Source organism: Anser brachyrhynchus (genome assembly GCF_964034855.1).
Source record: "Anser brachyrhynchus genome assembly, chromosome: 16".
In the NCBI taxonomy this organism is placed as follows: Eukaryota; Metazoa; Chordata; class Aves; order Anseriformes; family Anatidae; genus Anser; species Anser brachyrhynchus.
Genome location: NC_137734.1, coordinates 3,693,285 through 3,711,296, shown reverse-complemented (window position 1 = coordinate 3,711,296; position 18,012 = coordinate 3,693,285). Strand labels below are relative to the sequence as shown.

The 18,012-nt window shown below is 50.3% G+C and overlaps 1 protein-coding gene across 4 annotated transcripts in view; it reads right to left on the bottom strand.

Annotated features, from left to right (window-relative positions):
* Nucleotides 1-4,744, bottom strand: part of LAMA5 (laminin subunit alpha 5) — a 91,236-nt gene extending 86,492 nt beyond the window's left edge. For all 4 annotated transcript variants that reach the window (XM_080558032.1, XM_080558033.1, XM_080558034.1 and 1 more), the window contains exon 1: nucleotides 4,365-4,744. In XM_080558032.1, coding sequence (XP_080414158.1) covers nucleotides 4,365-4,682 — 318 coding nt within the window. In that variant the 5' untranslated portion in view covers nucleotides 4,683-4,744. The remainder of the gene's footprint in view (nucleotides 1-4,364) is intronic.
* Nucleotides 4,745-18,012: the final 13,268 nt, after the last annotated feature.

Here is an 18,012-nt window from a genome sequence, read left to right as displayed (position 1 = left end):
CCTAATAAGAGGGGACTAAAAATTAGGCTCAGCTGCTATACATTTGTAATGCTGATGTTATCCCTCGGCACCGCTGAGCAGCCTGCATGTGTTAGCTGCCAGTGGGCTGGTAACACGTCAACAGCTGAGCTAAGCTTGCTGTTAAAAGTATCACAGCCCCCCCATGCACCAGTTGCTCGTTAGCTGTTTCATTAGAGCTGGACCTAGATCTGGTGAGAATCGTTTCCAGTTATTTGTGCTTTAAAGTGACTCGTGCTCCTGTGCAGCACGCCAGGTCTCTATGGGAAAAGGGAAGCTCTGACATCAGAGGAGGATTTTTAATTAAAAAGCAGCTGTGAGCCACTGGGTAAGGGGAGCCAGCAGGTTACCAGAGCAGGAGAGGCGTGGATATCGCCAGGGTATGCCACAGAAAGAACTTCAGCAATGCAGGGAAGATGCAAGGCAGCTTCGAGAACACAAAACGGCCGCTATCAGAGCAAACTGCAAGGGAGGGAGATAAGGAGGAGATCTGTTATTATAATGGTGAGCAGCTTCCAGAGACCTGCAAGGCCTGCTCCTGCTCACATCAATAGGAGCTCTGAAGTTCCCCCTAAGCATAAAGCCTAGCCCGGCACCCCGCTGGCACGGCTCGCCTCGGGGAAAGCAGATGGCTTTGTCCTGGTTTATCTGGCCTTGCCATGACCCAACCTCTGCTCTCCTCATCTAATTTATCGGAAAACCGCAGGGAGCGTGACCCAGCCCGGGCAGTTTGGGGTGAGGTAAGCGGGGCTGGAAACGGGGAGCAAAAAGTAGTATTGCAGACGAGGCAAGGAGGTGTGCCACGAGCCCTTAGCGGGGCTGTCCTCCCAGACCAACCAGCTGCTCACCCAGAGCTCGGCAGGTCTTGTCTCACCAGCTGTCTTCTGCAGGCTGCAGCAGCTCGCCCTCAGAATTACTCCGTTTCAGCTGCAGTTAAGCCCCCAAAGCTCAGTACCTTCACACACGTAACCACAGGAGAGAGGCGTACAGCACCAGCCGGCCCGCTGCAGCCACCCAACCAACCCACGGCGACCCCGCGCTGGGCCGGCTCTCCCCGCCGTGCACTGTGACACGGCACGGGACAAAGAAACCCTGGTCATTGATGAGCACAGGACAGCAAGAGAGAATGCCACAACATTCAGGTATCACACAGACTCAGCCCTCCTCTGTTACACCTGGACAAGACCTCCCACAAGCATCAACGCTGCTCAGGTGCGACGCAACACGCAAAGGAGCGCTTTGTGGCAGCAGGGCTTAGGCGAGGGCAGGTTTCAAATGAAAGCGAGAGAGGCGGTGATACGAAATCAGTACGGTTTGTTGCACGTTTTTAAAGTCTACGGTAATTGCCTCAATTAATGCCAGTAACTTCCCTTATTGTTGTACTGCTAATCTCCTGAAATCAAGCAATCATCTGCAGCCCTGCCTTGCAGCGCGCAGCCCCTGCTGGCTTTGGCACGGCTCCGGAATAGCCCCCGGGCAGCTGGGTGGGATGGGGAACCTGAGCACCCCGCTGTGCCTCTGCCCCTGCCTGGGGAGACAGACAGCTTACAGGCATCTTCGGTAAAGCCCGATCAGAAAAATAAACCTGTAATCTCCCTTTTGTCTCAGCTCCAACAGATGGCTCAAAGGCACTTCTCGTTAAGGTGGGCCTGCCCCCGCTGATTAGCGAGGGGAAGGAGGGAAGCAAACCTTCATGCGAGTCCCTTTCAGCGCACCTCAGCATCGCCTCGCCTCACATCCTTACAGGCTGAAAAGCCTCCCGCGGTCAGAAATGCTGTCTTCTGCCAAAGAGCCCTCAATAAAGCAAAGGAAACTCCTTGAAAAGGTTTAGAGCCTTCCCACAAGCTGTGCCAAAAACACTGCAAGTGTCTTTAGGGCAGCATTATCTTAGCAAGCTCAATGATTATCGCCATTTTAACAATATCATGTTTTAAAGTGCATGAATTCCCTTTCCTAAAAGTCTACCACGATATCCAATGGAAACAGGCAGAAAACAGAAGTGACTGAACTCACTGACTGGATGGCTGTATAATGCTTTCCCGAGGTCTTCCACCAAGCAAACTTCCCTTCACCGCCACAGCAGGAGGAAATCCCTTGGAGGGTCCCAAGAGGCATTCTTTCAGGATTCCCAATGAAAAGCCCCTTTACACCACAGCACAGAGCAGGTGAATGGGTAAGGGAAGGCACTCTGGTGGGACACGTAAATACCGAGGACGTGTGTGTGGAGTTCGTTATTGTCACTGCAGTCTGCCTAAATTGAACACTTCCCTCCCACCCCCCCCCCTTTGCTTTAGTCACCGGGTGGTGCCAAAACCCCTAAAGGGGATGAATTGGGAACTCTGACCTCTGCTCCGAGCCTCCTGCTTCCTCCCCTCCCTTTCAGGTGCTGCCTGTGGTCACGGGAAGGAGCCGCTACAAAAGGGTTTTTCTAAAGCTTTCGGACCAACCAAAGACCGCACCGCTGGCCTTGGAAGCGGTGCTCAGATCAAAGGATCCTGTACCAGAGCTGTGCAGGGGACAGGAGGGGGTTGCAGTAAAATCTGCAGCCAAGGAGCCCCGTACGGCAGCTGGGGGAGGCCAGGAGGATTTGCACACCCTGCGGTACCGGGAAAGGGCTGAACTTGGAGGATGAGTTACAGCTGCCCCAAGGCTGGCACAGCCCGCGTGGTTTATTTTTGAGAACAGCCGTAGCACAGCGCGTGCTGCTAGGCTAGCAGTGGGGCCAGCACACAGGTGGACAGGAGAGCGATAAACGCAGACCCACACCTGCCAGCTTTTCTAAGCAGCTTTATCCTCCTACTTCTGCTTGGCAGGTTATTCACAGTTGTAACTGCACATAGTAGCAGTTAATTCTTTACTTTTCCTTACTTTTTTCTACGTGAAAACTAACGTGCATCACTGTAGGCACAGTGACTTCAGAGAGCTCCCAGGGGTCTCCCCCAGTACTGCTACTTAAAGCAAAGCTTGCTCGAGTCGCACTGTTTTACAGTGCAGCAATGTGGAACAGATCCCTTTAAAAAGTGGCAACGCTCAGAGGAAACTCTATCAGCTTTCTGCCCTCCAGTAACATCCTCAACAATTTCTATGACAAACGGGGCAAAATTCCACGTCGTAAACACAAAAGCCAGAAAATTCCTCGTACGGCACTGACTCAGGAGAATGCGGCCAGAATGAGAAAAATGCTTCAGGAGCTCATCTTACAACAAAGCCAACCCCGAGGAAGGGCCAAGAAAGGCTCTGTCCCAGAAGCTGACGCTTCTCCCTTGCTCTTCATCCCTGCTGCATTCAAACCAGACAATCCCATTGCTCCGCTGCAACAGGTGACCTGGCAGCACCGGGAACCCCGCAAGCAACAAGCGGCACGCGCTGGTGGGCAGCAGCTGCCGGCTCTGCCGAGGGCTTCGTGCTGCAAGCGCATTTCGAGGCAGAGTTGCTTTTCCCTGCTCAGGCTGCCCCGAGGGGGGCAGCAGGTCCGGCGCTCCCGCAGCTAAACCTAGCGTTTTACAAGCCTGTTTACAATTCTTCTTCCTTCTTTTTAAGAGGGCCGGGGCCGTTAAACTGCACGGCAGTTTTTACCATCTGCATTCCTGGCTGCGAGCTCCCTCCGGGCTGCTTAAAATGGGACCCCTGAGCTAAGTCACCTGATGCTCGCCCGTAAAACGCTCCCTCTTCGCTCTGCCCTCTGCTCATCCTAATGCCCCACCGAACACAGGGGGAATTTCAGAGTTAAGCCCCCCGAAGCTAAATATTATCACGCATGTCGTAGCCGTTCTCCGGCTGGCAGAGGACTTCAGGGGCTGGCTCACCCAGGGCCGTACGGGCCGTAAAGAACCAACCCCTGTAAAAATAAAGCCACGGGAACCCAGCAAACCGCGCTTCACGTGCAGGACTCCTGGGGAGCCCGGGAGAGCAGAGCACGTGTGCTGCGTGCCCTGGCTGCTCCGGGGGGCTTCCCACGGACCCCGGCTGCAGCACTGGGGCCAGGCTGGAGGGGGATGCCTGGGGGCACCCCAACCTGCCCCTCACCCCCCTCCTGGGGTGCCCAAGCCCCCCCCAACAAGCCGGGGAACACCGGCTCCGCATCAACTCCAGCCACACGGGAAACCACCAGCGGGGGTTCTGGGGCTCTGCGCCCCCCACCCAACCTCCCCCCCTCCTCCGGCGCCCACAGCAGGGTGGCAGGGCTGGGACAAGGCAGCGAGGGCCAGGGGAGCACAAAGGGGGGGGGGGCTCGGACACCTCTAGACCCCCCCCCCGACCCTCCCCAGGAGGTGGGGGGGGGTCCCGGGGTGCAGCTCCGCCACCCCACCCGCCTAGGAGCCTTCCCCCCCCCCCCGCCGCCCTACCTGGATGGTCTGGTTGGGGTCCCCCCCGGCCAGCGGCCCCCCGACCAGCTTGCAGTACAGATCCTCCACGGCTCGGCGGCTGCCGGCTCCCGCCGCCGCCTCCTCCCCGCAGGTGGCGGTGGCGGAGATGCGGGTGCCCTCGGCCAGGTTGAAGTAGGGCGGGTGCAGGCTGTGCCCGTTCACGTCGCCGGGGAAGGACGCCGCGGGGCTGGCGGCGGCGGAGGGCACCACCACCACCACCACCAGCACCAGCAGCCCCAGTAACCCCCTCAGCGGTCCCCCCGGCCTCTCGCCGCCCCGCTCGGCCTCCCTCGCCATCTTCCCCGGAGGCAGCGGGGGCGGGCGGCGGCCTCCCCCGAGCCCCGGCCCCGGCACTGCGCCCCGCCGCGCCGCGCCCGCACTACTTCAGCCCCGGCAGGCGCCGCCTCCGGACCCCCCCGCCCTCGCCCCCCGGAGCCGGCCTCGCCCTGGGAACCCCCCCCCCCCACCCCCTTTAGAAGCTTTGGAGAGGCCAAATGGGGTGAAGTGTTTTTTATTTTTTTTCTTTTTTTTTTTAAGGAACGAAAGGGATGGGATGTTCGCGGGGAACAATGTGGGCATTGTGTCCGCGGCGCTGCGCTGCCGTGGTCTCGCTCGCCGGTGTTTTTAGGGCGTTAATAAACTCCGTTAGCAGATAGGTTGGTTTATCTCCAGGAAAAGCCCTATTACTAATTAACAAAGCGTTAAAAGGTCCCACAGAGCCCAACTTGCTCTCCTCGAGGTACGCCGTCTGTTTTCATTAAACGGTGAAGATTTGCCTCTTCGTGGGGCGGAAAGGCTGGCAGCCCACAGAAGCCTTCACCTTCTCCCCTGGGGGAAAAGCAGCAGCAGAGCCACCCCAAAGCCTGCTCCCCCCTCTGCCACCCCAGTGCCGTCCCCCCATGGTGTGACCTGCGAGGGCAGGCGCGCTGGTAGAAGGCATCTTAGGGGTAAGAAACCGAACCGAGCGCAGTTAGTTGTACACATCACCAAAATACTTATACACATCACCAAAATACTTATACACATCACCAAAATACTTATACACATCACCAAACCCAACAAAAAGCTGCTTTGATTTCCCACCATGTGCGGGCTTCTCTTCAATCCAAAAATCAAGCAATACTCTGTACGGATAAAACGGTGTGCCTGAACTGACCGATGCTCTTTCTCTACCCGAAGAAGATACAAAATAAATCAACTGAGATCAGGCCTGGACTCCAGACGTCGCAGCGCTGTGGTATTTGAACCCTGCAGAAAGCAACACAAGCTCGTAAGCGCACCCAGGTCCTTGCAGGCTGCTGCTGAGCATTTGCCCACTGCCTCTCATCATCGTCTCTACGTCTTTTTAGTGGCCGGTCCCCAGGAACCATCCTGCTCTGAAAAGTTACCGCCGCCTGTCCCCGGGCACGCACAGCAGGCGCTGCAGCAGGACACCAGGACTCAGCGCAGGGTGCTGCGGGGTGCCCGCTTCCACACGGCCAGCAAGCGCCAAGCGCAGCCACCAAACCCCCTTCAGCTCCACAGGCTTCCTAAAGGGCTTCCGGGCGTCTCTAACCCATTCCTGCTTGTCTGTCTCTTTGGAGGCTTTCCCACTGCTTTTCCCACTTAATGCCAGGTCTTACTACTTAGCAGATGAATATATAATTTAAAAGCTAAATAGAGCCCTTGAAAACAAATTCTTTTAAAAAGCACAGGCAGTCTTTGCCCTTTAAAGTCCACATTAAGATGGGCAGCTTGCTCTGGGGAAAGTGGAACAACCACCTCTGAATATACTTGTGATCTGCAGTAATCGTTAACTACCGTGTTTATGGACAGGAAACCAATACGCCACAGAACTGGAATTAAAACTTCCTCAAACTTTATCGAATGCCATATTTCATTAGCTGCTTATACCCCATGGCATCTGCGAATACATAAAAGGAGTTAACAGAAAAGCAGGGCACAGATTAAGAAAATAGCTTTCTCCCACCCCCACAAGATTGTTACAAGGCAAAACACTGGGGCCAGTCTAATATCTGTAATCCCTCTAGTGGTAATGTTGTGGCACGTAATTAATCACCCCTCCAAAAGGCAATTAAGGAAAGCGAACAATCCATCCAGAGCGAAATCACAGTTAGCACGTGGGTTTTGCGGCACAGGCTCAGCAGCACCGTGCAGGAAAAATGACCCTTCTGCAGCCTGAGCGGGCCTCGAGTCGGCCGCAGAGCTACTCTGCAAAGGCAGCTCAGGGGCTGAAAACACGCCGTGGCCACCTGTACGGGGGGATCGGGAGTGCTCAGAGAAGCAAGGGAAATGCTTTAAAGAAAGAGGTTTCTGAGTGTTTGTCTTTTTCTTCCTAAATCACTAAAAGAAAGGGGCAGAGGGTTTATAACTTAGCCAAACAGCCAATTTTGAGGTTAACCAAAAAGTTGAGGTTCCAGGCTTGAACTCCCATCCCGATGCCAGCTCTGGTCAGCCACTCCCAGGAAAACAAGGCATGATGTATTTGTTAATCTGGCCCCGACACGAGTCCCCAGGCCACACGTCTCACCTGAGAGTCACCAGCAGCAACCATCGCAGGTGAAAACCCCCACAGGCAGACAAAGAAAACTCTGCTCCCAAAAAGACCTCCCTGATCTGCAACAGCTGGAAATCTGACTGAACACCAAAGCCTTTCTTCCATTTAGGAAGCTTTTTTAAAGCACTAAGTTCAACAGCTCTGGACATTTACTATTCACGTTATCTACTCCTATTCCCCTTTGAATTTTACTAATGTCTTGAGCCAAGCAATGGTGCTTCTTTGCTTGGCTTCATGAAGCTAGCAGCCGTAGTGATACACTTTCACGCTGGAGGTGCTGAAGCAGAAAAGACCTCTCCATTTAAATCCAATCCACCGCCACTGACTGCAGAAAGAACTGAAAAAATCCAGCCTCTGGCAATCCTACTCAACTATTCTCCAAAACTACATGTAGTGACATGACTGCTATCCTTCTGCAGCCACTAAAGGCATCTGAATTCCACTGAAGTTTTTAGTTTTGCCTTCCTAAAAATTGCATGACCATGAAGAGCTTGCTGTCAGAAACCGCAAACCTGAAGAAATGACAGCAGGCTTTTTGGGAGGGTGGTGGGAAAGGAAGAGCTTCAGAGCGGTCTGAGAACAAATGTAAGGCTTGGGCTCCCCGAAGCTTACCTCAGTTAGGGAACCCCATTTTTAAATCTGAACAAACATTCATCAAATTTCAATCACCAGCCTTCCTATCTACTTGTCCCCTTTTAAGTGCAGGGAAGTGTTCCACAGGTGGAAGCGAGGCCTACCGAGTAATTCAGTGGGAATACCAACAAGTTCTGCTCGCTGTGGATAAATTAACTGGGTTTGTATTGTCTATTACACTGAGAAAGCACAGATGCTCCTCACTCTGGGAAAACCAACGTGTGGCCAATGGAAGAAGAACTGTTGCCTTCCTGCACAGGGCTTCCTAGCAAGGTACCACTATGTACAGAGCTGTCAGTGCAAGCAGAGCCTGAGCCAAGAGAAATAACCGAGCATATGGTTTCTGTACCGTGCATTATGTGGGGTCAGGAACATGTTGGCTTAAGGCAGATTTAATTACTTTTCTACTACTCCGCTGCAAGCGGTGTGAAGGAATGTGTTTCCTGAGCTTTGCTCGGTGGTGACCTAACAACACTGTACCTACATCACCATTTTCATGAGCGTGTCATGTCCCGACACACGTGTGTCAAGATCAGCTACTAGATGCTGCGAATTAATTCCACATGAGCTGGAACTGAACCAACACAAGCCACCAGAGCAATCAATAGCCTCCAAGCACGTCTCCAGCTTCGTAATTTTACAGGCTGTACCTGAGAGGACTGTAAAACAACACAAAGCAGAAGACATAAGCAGGTTTCAAGTCCCTGTCTTCCAGTGAGCTCGCGTTGGGTTTGCTCAGCTCGCAGAGGCGTGGAAAGGAGCTCCCTCCCTATTCAGACAGCCCCTCCACGTATGCACACAGACAGTTGTGCAAACAGCCCCCAAACAGCGACTCAAAGTACATTTTCCCTGTTTGTTCTCCAAACTGACAGCTCAATTACAGCTTCTTAAACCCTCCTGCATCTTGGGGGATTGGGCACGGTTTGGATCTGCGCTGGGAAATGGCTGCAAAGCTTCGCGGAAGGCATGAGGAATTTGAGCAGGATCTGCCTCACTTTCTCAGCCTTGTTCTTAGGAATGCACAAAGCCAAAGGCCAGAAGGGATGAGCAGACCCCTCGCACTACTGTATCTGCCCCTCTACTGCAAGCCTTAATATTCTACACCGCAGTGTTATACCAAGCACCCTCTGCTTTGATTAAAATATTCCCAATGCTGGTTTTGCAATGTTAACAGACACACAGTTAAAATTGGACAAACCCAACCAAAGCAGACTGATACGGTGATGCAACAGGAAACAACTCTTGGAAAGGCAATCTCCTTTGTATCTTCTCAAAACTGAATTACATTATGTGAAAATGCAAAACCCTAAACCTCAGAAGCTCCAAAAAAGCAAGAGCAGAATTAAAAGACATCTAGAATTAATAGTTTTTTTCCCCTTTGTAAAATCGCTTTAAGGTATCTTATCTTTACTTCCTGTAGAGTGTTCCCACTTAAACATTCATTCAAATTTGAAAAAGACTATTTTGATTCATAGCTGGTCGATTCACCATGCCTGGGCAGCACCTTTTAGTTAAAAACAAACAAAAAAAAAGGCACGCATCTGTGTTTTGTCTGCGGAGGACATTTGCACGAATAGATCAAGAGGTTTCATAATCTAGCAGGACATGTTACTCTACACCAGAGAATTCAATTCACTTTAAGGTCAGCCTGTACCTTCCCTGTAATCAACTGGTTCCAAAACCCTCCCAAAGCCAGAACAGGTGTTTCATTCATGCTGTCTGTCTACCTGGCAAGGGCCCAAATACTTTCTTTTAAAGCCCGACCTCCATATTACTCCGGCGCGCACTGGAAATGTATGCGTGTGCCAGCTGCTGGGCATGCTTTAGGCTTGGTCATCATTAGCTACGTGTTTTTCTTTGCACAAATCTAACAGGAACACAGCTGCTTTTTATGTTAATAACTAAATCACGCTTTAGATTTACGCCACACAGCTCTCCCTTCAGCCAGCATGGCCCTGAAGGGCCCTGCGGATTTAACGAGCTGACATGTCAGCAGAGATCAGCTCACCCACCAGAAAAGTGCAGCCACTTCTAGGGCGAGACACGGTAGCTGCTCAGCACTGCAGGAGAACGAAGACTCCTGGGTCAAATGGAAGCCCCAGAGGAAGCAGGGAGACGAGCGAATGTGCCTGGGGTGAAAACCAGCAATGATGGGAGCTAATGCAACCCCTCGAGTGAGAACGAGCAGTGGGGCAAGCTGGAAACCCACAGACAGAAGAGGCTTGTAGGGCCTGTCCCAAAGGTGGGACGGATCCAGCGCTGCACGAGGGCGACTGACTCAAGGCTGACTCACAGAACAGGATTTCTCCTACCCTGTCGCTGTAACTTCTTGGAATACCAGGAAGTTCATTCTCCCACAGATTACTTCACCCGCACTTGCTTCTGTACCCCGTGGCTATGTGCAGGAATATTCTTCAGGCACGGGGTCGTGACAGACCCTTGCTGCCCTCTGGAAAGATCAGATCACATCCCGTTTTTCAAAATCTAGGTGGCGATTATCAGGTGCAATGTCCTTCGGGGATCTCAGAAAGAATAGTTGGCACTTCTAATGCATATCCACGCTTTTTTTTTTTTTTGCTGGAGTGGGAGGAATAATTCATGCCAACAAGGATTGCTTGGGCGAAATCATCCACTGCATTTCCATTCAAGGGGTTTCTTTTCTCCTTGCCGTTGTTGAGAGCTCGTGCTAATGTCACAAATAACTCTGAAAACAATAGGTCCTGGAGCAAGTTAGTAGCTAGCATAGCAAAAGGAAGATCTCATCCAGATCAGAAAGGCAAGGCACAGCTGACTGTTGCATAGTTTCCCTCTGCCTGCCCTGCCCCTGTGACTGCATTTTCATTAACTGTGCCTCCATTCAGCTGGAAAGCTACGGGTTTGCTTACATCAGGGAAAAGGCCTGATTTTATTAGCACTACTAAACCAGCTCAAAACAGGGCTCGTGTGCTGTTTGCTAGGTTACTGTACCACAGCGCTGACACAAATACACCTGCTCCCCAGGACAGCACAGAGCTCCTGCTATGAAAACAAATTCTACCTCCAGGCTTGCCTTTTGTCAGTAACTTTTCACCTACACCTGGGGACTTGAAGGTCAGATTTCTTTCCTGTAGTCAGAGTGATTCAGAACTGCTTATCTGATTTTGTTTGGGGAATCTTTCTACTTACGGTCTAAACTTGACTGGAGGGATACGTTCAGATCTGTGTGATAGCCGCAGGTTGCTTGTTTTGCCTTTGTGCACGGTGGCTGTGCCTCACCTGCCCAGAGACACACGCTGCGATGCTCCCCTGGGTGCTGCCCTCCCACACCAGCTGAGATCTCCAGCAGCCCACCATGCCTGCACTAACTTCCAGTGAAAACAAGGAGACGGGTGCCCACGGGTGCCTCTTGCTAACTGGAGCCCCAACATGGCAGGGACACGCTCTAATACTCTTCTGATCTCCGCAGTGTGAACACGCTTGGTTCCTGTTAGGGCTAATTATCATACATCATATCGTACAGAGCCAGTTTCCCCAGGACTGATGAGACCTTACTCATGCCTTAAAGCCCCACCGCTATCAAATTCTAGCACGTGGACTTGATAAATAGACTACCTTCTCTGCCATCCAGGATGGTAGTATTGGCATTTTCCTATTAAGTCCCATTTCTTTAATGAGAAATAACAGATGGTTAATGAAAAGCGTCGCTAGGAACAAGCAACAGGTCTCAGCAACATTACAAGAACCAAGCTCATCCCACAGGAAGGGTCATCTCAGCAAATATCCCAGACCAGAAGGTATCCTTTGGCTTGTATGTGTGTTTTGCCAGCTTAGAGGGATGCCCAGCCTAACACACACTGGCTGCGGCTCCCCAAAGCAATCAGCAATAGCTCTCATGTCAGTCGTAAGGGCAAGAGTTAGAGGGACGTGCATGGACCCAGCAATGCAACAGGCTTGTTGGACTTAGCAGAACAAACACTTAAATTTGGGATCTCCCTGCTACCTCCAATCGGCAGCATTTAAGAAAGCACAGAGCTGAATGAAGCAGGGAGGCCACGTTCTGGCTACAAAGCTCCAGTTTTTGCCGCTCCTCAGCAGCTTTTCTAATTGCTCTGCACATGTTTTCCCAGACGAAATCAGAACCGTGGGTCTTATAAACAGTGCCAGCTGGTAAAGAGGTTAGATGCAGTTTGGAAAAAAAAAAAAGAAGTTAGAAATGAAGGATTTCTTCCCTCATCCTTTTCAAAGCGGTTTTTGAACGTGGGAAATAACCTCATTCCCCAAATCCAGGAAGCTGAACGGCCGGTACCAGTGGCACTGGTACAAGGAGGACGTGGGGCCTCTGCCACCCCAGCAGGCTGTGCAGGGTCAGCAGGCAGCCAGGGGGATTTGGCTGAGGGATGGGAACCAAGGAGCAGCCGCCCACCTCCTGCCTGCTGCGCTAGTCTAATCCTGACAAGAGTAAGACCATTACTGTAACCTTCTGCAGACAAAGCATAGAGGGAAAAACCAGTCTCGATGCAGAGGTTTTGCATTTTCTTCTCACTTCAGAAAGGGCAAGGGCAACAAAAGGTGTGGGAGAGGGCAGCTCCTCTCGAGTAACAAAGATCAACGAGGACAAACAGAGGGAGTCAGCATCCCGGGTATGCACCACCGACACCAAACGCCCTCGTGTTTGCATTACTTTGATTTGAGCACATGAGGAGACGTGAATGTGATCCCTAACTCTGCCCTGCAATCCCCATCCTTTGCCAGGGCAGAGGCTGCAATGGAAAGAGAGCAAGCCAAGCAACATTCCTGTGCGGTGCCTTAGCTCCCAGGGCTGGGAAAGGCCAAACGGGGGCCGCTTGCTGCACCCCGGTGCTGGCACTGGGGGCACGGCTCCAGCAAACACCCAGCGGGACCAGCTCGGTGCGAAGTCACTGCATCTCCGGCGTGCTGGCCCCACTGTTTGGGAGCATCGGCTCAAACGGGTGCAAGCTCTGCTGCAGCCACTCCGAATGACACCGGCACGGCACTGCGGCAGGGTGTCTTCGCACCATCTCAACGCAGAAGGAAGTGAGCTCATACCTGCATCTCCACTTATTTCAAAGCTGGAAAGAGAGATTATTTACGACCCAAGACACTCCACAGGGCACAAGGAAGTGATGGATGACAGAGAGTTTAGCTCCAGCTGCGCATTGTGGATTTTGCCTATGGAGAATGCTTTGCCTTTTTATTTTTATTTTTTATTTTTTTTTCTTCTTTGGGATGCACGCAATCCAAGCACAATATTGACAATAAACTCTTCTTTCTGAGATTCCCAGTCCTAATCCGTGGGACTTGGAGAGCGCGAAAGCATTGTAATGAAATATTAGCAAGAGTTGCCTTGGTAACTGCCCAGATGAAGCCCTCTTATATTCACTGAAGTTCTCCCAGCGTGACTAATACCTCCTGGGCTATAGTTACACCACTCTGAACGTCCTGAATGCACGACCAAGTAAGCAGAGCAAACACACTCAGGCCCCATTTATACAGTTATGGCTTAATCTGATTATTTTGTAGTTTGACTGAGTGCAGGGGAAATTTGCAGGGCTTCACTTTGCAATTGTCTCTTCGCTTTCATCTTGCACTTCTCACTAATTCAAGCTAATATTTCCCATTCAGCGTTTCCTAAGTCAGAACAAACACCAGGCTAACAGCTGAGTGCAAACAGCACTCATCTGTTAAAATGCATTTAGCACCATTTTCTTTCCCCTGCTAACCTTATCAGCGAGTGTAGCAGGTGAGGAATGTGGAGGGCCCTCATGCAATGCAAAGCAAGGAGTGCTCCATGCACAGCCCTCACCAGCCCCTCTGCAGCAAAATTCAGGTCACACTTTTCAGCAACTTAAAACCATCGGTGTTAAAGAAAACCAGCAGAACCACAGGACACAGGGAAAGGCACCGGCAGAGATCCTTACGTGACCTGAACAAGCCACCTCTTCCCATCACTTCCCTCTCTGCAAGCTCCCAGGCACCGTGTGCACCCCGTTACCCTTCAGATGGGTGAAATCTGAATTGCTCAGGTACGTGCCTTTGGCCACGTAAAGCTTAAGGCCTGCACAGATGAGAGATTTTCTTTTGCTCGAGCAGGGACCTGCGAAGATATCCCCCAGGCTGCAGTGCTGCTGTCCCCCAGAAGGCTGGGGCCATCCCACACACAGGACCATGACGGCAGAGGGAACATAAGTGGCTCCTTTGTAAACCGCAGCTGACAGCAGCGGAGTCCTATCACCACTCCAAACTCGGGCTCCCTCCTTGCACTGGCTCCTCCACCCCAGCCATCCAGATAACCCTTCATTTTCCTGTTGCAAAGCTCCTTTCACTGACAGAACTGAGGATTTGTAGGTCCCTGAGAGGATGGCTCAGCACCCCTGCTCTTTGTAATTTGCCGTCTAACTCTTGCTGCTGGGAGTACAAGTCTGACGGTTCGCTTCCCCGAGTGGGATCAGGGACACAGTGCCTGCAAGAGGGGAAGACTAGCAAGACCAAGCGCTGTCACATATTTCCAACTTTTTGGAAATGCATAAAATGTTTTCATTCCGGGAATCTCAGAGTTCAGTCACCTATTTCTGTCCAGCACACAAAGCTCCCAAGACTCCCGTTTTAGACATGACAGAGGGCAACTGCAGTATCACAGACAGGCAGAGCGACAACGTGCACTTTGATTTCCTTTCTTCGGTTAAATGGGGGAATGTCAGTAGCTGTCCAAGCATTTGAGCTGAAAGGCTGAGGACAGCTCAACTAACACCCCGTAACTCCTACATGGTGACCACTGAGCTATATCTCATTGCAGCTACAAGATGACTTGAGTCTCCACACCTGCCTGTGGGCTTTCATCTCCGAGTGGGCCATGAGCCATAACCATATCCTCTGCAGGAATTAGCCTCGGCCAGCTAAGGCCTTGCTTTCTTGGTGAAAGCAAAAGGTCACAGCAGATTTTGATCTCCTTCCTGCAGCTCAGGGTGTGTAGCAAAGGGCTGCTGCGATTCTGCAGCTGTGGTCCTGCAGACATGCCACTGAAAAGGCTTGGAAAGAGGCAGCAAAAGATTTGCTACCAGAAGAGGGGCTGCAGAACAGGAGGCCTTTTGGCTGTGATATTCACCTGACTGGTGGGTAAAAACTGCAACCTGCACTGCACAGGATATGCACACCTCCTCGCGCCTGCTTGGGCTGCGCCCATCACAGCATATTCCTGAAAAAACAAATTATTCAGCAACGAGGAACAACGAATACAGCAGCACAGCCTCTCCTGGCACTATGGGCTCACTGCACAGTTCAGTTCTGTGCTGCATATATGGACTGGCTTCTAAGAGTCAATTTATAGGGGATACACGGAAACATTACTGCTCACTCCTAAGCCTTTCACCAGCACTGACTGGCTCACCCTGTCAATGCACAGCCCAGCCTGGGTGTGCTGCAGAAAAGGTGGTATTTACGCCTTTCGTCAGCGTTTGTCCCTTCCACGTAGCATGAGCTGGTTTTTACACCCGTGTCCACCACAGATAAGAACTAGCCATAGTTTGGGCTCCATATCAGGAAAAGATTTTACATATTTCCATTGTCACAGGCATTAATCTGAAATCTAAATTACTTCCTATTTGGGAAAACATCTGAGCTTTTTCCACGCACATTATTCCTCCAGTAGCTTAATAGGAACAGCTAGTTATTTTGCACTTAAAAATAATCCCCCCAGTAGGAAAAGATAGCAAATAGGAAAAATAGGAGCTTCCTCCAAAGCAGATGAGCTGTTAGCCTGTTTCTAACACCCTGGAGAAAAATGGTGCCACAGCCAAGAACCTGGGCTACAGCTGAAGCTCAAATCCCTTCCCTGCTAGCTTCCTGCATTACCCTGGACACATCACTTAGCTTTATCTTTGCATCTCTTCACCAACTCAAAATCAAAAGTAGTAGCAGTCCTAATGGGGTATTATGAGGATAAAAGCTGTGAGAGCTGTGCTCAGCCATCAGATGGTGGTGGACTTTTAACTCTGCTATAACCAGCTAAGCCCTGCCTGATTTTGAATGTCCAATAAACTTCAGGGAAAATCCCACACATGCTGTCAGGCCTCTCCAAGTCACCTTCCAGGAGATTAAACAGCAAGCACAAAAACTGACAAGTTTGTTAGGATTTACACAAATCAGAATCGGGATGATCCCTAAACTCCATACCAAGTGCTGGTGAATGGAAAAAAAACATCACCAGCTCTGATTCACACAGCAGGCTGAGAGACTTCTCCAGTATTTCTCCAAGGCTATGAGCTGGGGAAACTGTGGCAGGATGCTGAGGCAGCCTCTCTGCAGGCTGCCCTGATGAGCTGGAGAACTTTGGTTCGTCCCAGAGGATGAGCTGCTGTGCAGAAAGGCTGCTGCAACCCTAGAGGTCAGAAACCTTTGATGATAACCATGGGGCAGCACTTTGGGATCTCTCCGTGCAAAAATGTTGGTGTGGTTTTCCAGATATAGCGTTTCACATAAGGTAGGTGGAAACATAATAGAGACTTGTCATGGGTTTATTCTTTAACTGCTGGTTTTCAGTGTGAGATTTTCTTCCCTTGTAATAACCTGCAATTTCCTCAGCACTTTAGGGAAGGTTTGTATGGTGTGTAACCTTTGTACAGTCATCCAGGTAACCAAAGAAATCTTCTTAAATGCAGAATGGCTGGTTTGCTGGGGTAGGTCCTCTTACTGCTTTTAAATAGTTTGTGTTAATACAATGGATAATATTTTAAATAAAGAAGAAAGAAACCTCAGAACCACAGCTGGGATATTTGTGGAAGGTTCCTCTCCAGTTTTCAAAGATCCTAGAAAAACTGGCAAGGAAACCAAAAGCTGCTTCACCTTCTTTCAAAACATTAAAGGGAAAAAGGTACTTTGCGGATTAGGAGATTAAAATTACAAATACACTATCTGGTAATTTTATAGTAATTAAAGTCATTAACTTGAGTGTATGCTGCCATTGCAGCTGGTTTGGGCTTTCAGAATTTTATTTAAAGGACCCACGTTATTAAAGAGCTTCAGATGTGGAATTACTGATGAAAGGTATCCACTCCGGATTGATCCATAGCTCTGAACTTTTAAGGACTCACGAGATGAAAGCCGTTTGGAAACTCCTTTTGTGATTTATGCATATAGTGCCTGACATCCTCATCTTCATGCTAGGGATTTATTCCTTCCCTAATGAGGTGAAGGTCAGGCATGCCACGCTCGTTTTGGAAACGGAGAGGGCATGGGCGTGTGCCCATTGGCATTCTTGCCTTGAGCTCTGCACTTCAAGCATGAGGTATGAATAAAGGAATTTAATTAGTTCTTGCCTGCTTCTATTAAACTGCTCTAGAGGGAGGGATGCAGGGAGTGTAATAAACAGAGTATGTGATTTGCATGTTAATAAAGGTACGTACACTTTCTCTGGACAAGCCTTGACTTGATACCAAGATTAGAACTTGCACAAACCCCAACTTTGTTCCAAAACAAGCCCACCACACACAGCAGTACAAGTTTCACAGGGTTTTAAACTTAATTACAATCTATTCTGCTTTTGCTGTTCAGTGTCTCTCTGGCTGTTCCCTGGCCTGCAGCTCACAGAAGCAGCAGATTAAGTGCTTTGAGGAGTTTATCAAATCCTTATTATTACAGGCACTCGCTGGGTTTGGGAGAGGAAGCGTCAGATTCTCGTTTTCTAGTTGTTGATCGTGTTTAGGGCTGGAGAGAACGGAGGAGAGCTGCTCGCTGCACAGGAGGGACTGAGGCCACGGTTTGACAACATGTTGTCTTTGGCAGCAGTGTCAGCCTAATCTCTTTCTGCTCCCCTTCTGGTTGTGCCAACATAACCATTTGTGGAACCAGGCTGTGAAACAGAACAGGGAACTGACCCAGGTATAAAAAGGGAGGCAAAATAATTTTTTTTTTTTACAGTTTATTTTTTTAAGCGATCTTAAGCGCTCCCTGTGAGACTGCAAGAGTCGGACATCTGGAAGCACAACAATTTTGGTACAGGGCTGTTAAAACAGGTAAGCACTAGGAGCTGTCGAGAGAGGGGACATCCAGCTCTCGCTGATTTAAGACAGCCGTTTCTAATACTAGGAGGAATGATGTAAAGCAAAGTGGCATGTCACTAGGCCAGAACCGAAACTGCTCCATCCATTTTAGGGGAGAGAAGACAGATCAATGCACTTACAGCTGAGTATTTTATTCATGGAGCACACAAGTTGCGCTGTTTCACCTAGACTTACCGATCATATTAGGACAAAATCCCAAATGTGTTGCTGAAGAATTCTCTAGCCACATCCAGATTGGCGATATAAATAGCACAGTCAGTTTCAGGAAAGATGAATCAGCAGAAATAAGATGAAAAAATAAAATAAAACAAAACAAAACAAAAACGAACTTGAAGTTCTTATCTGGGAGCTGGGTTGAGCCCTTTTTTTTTCTCGTGAATTT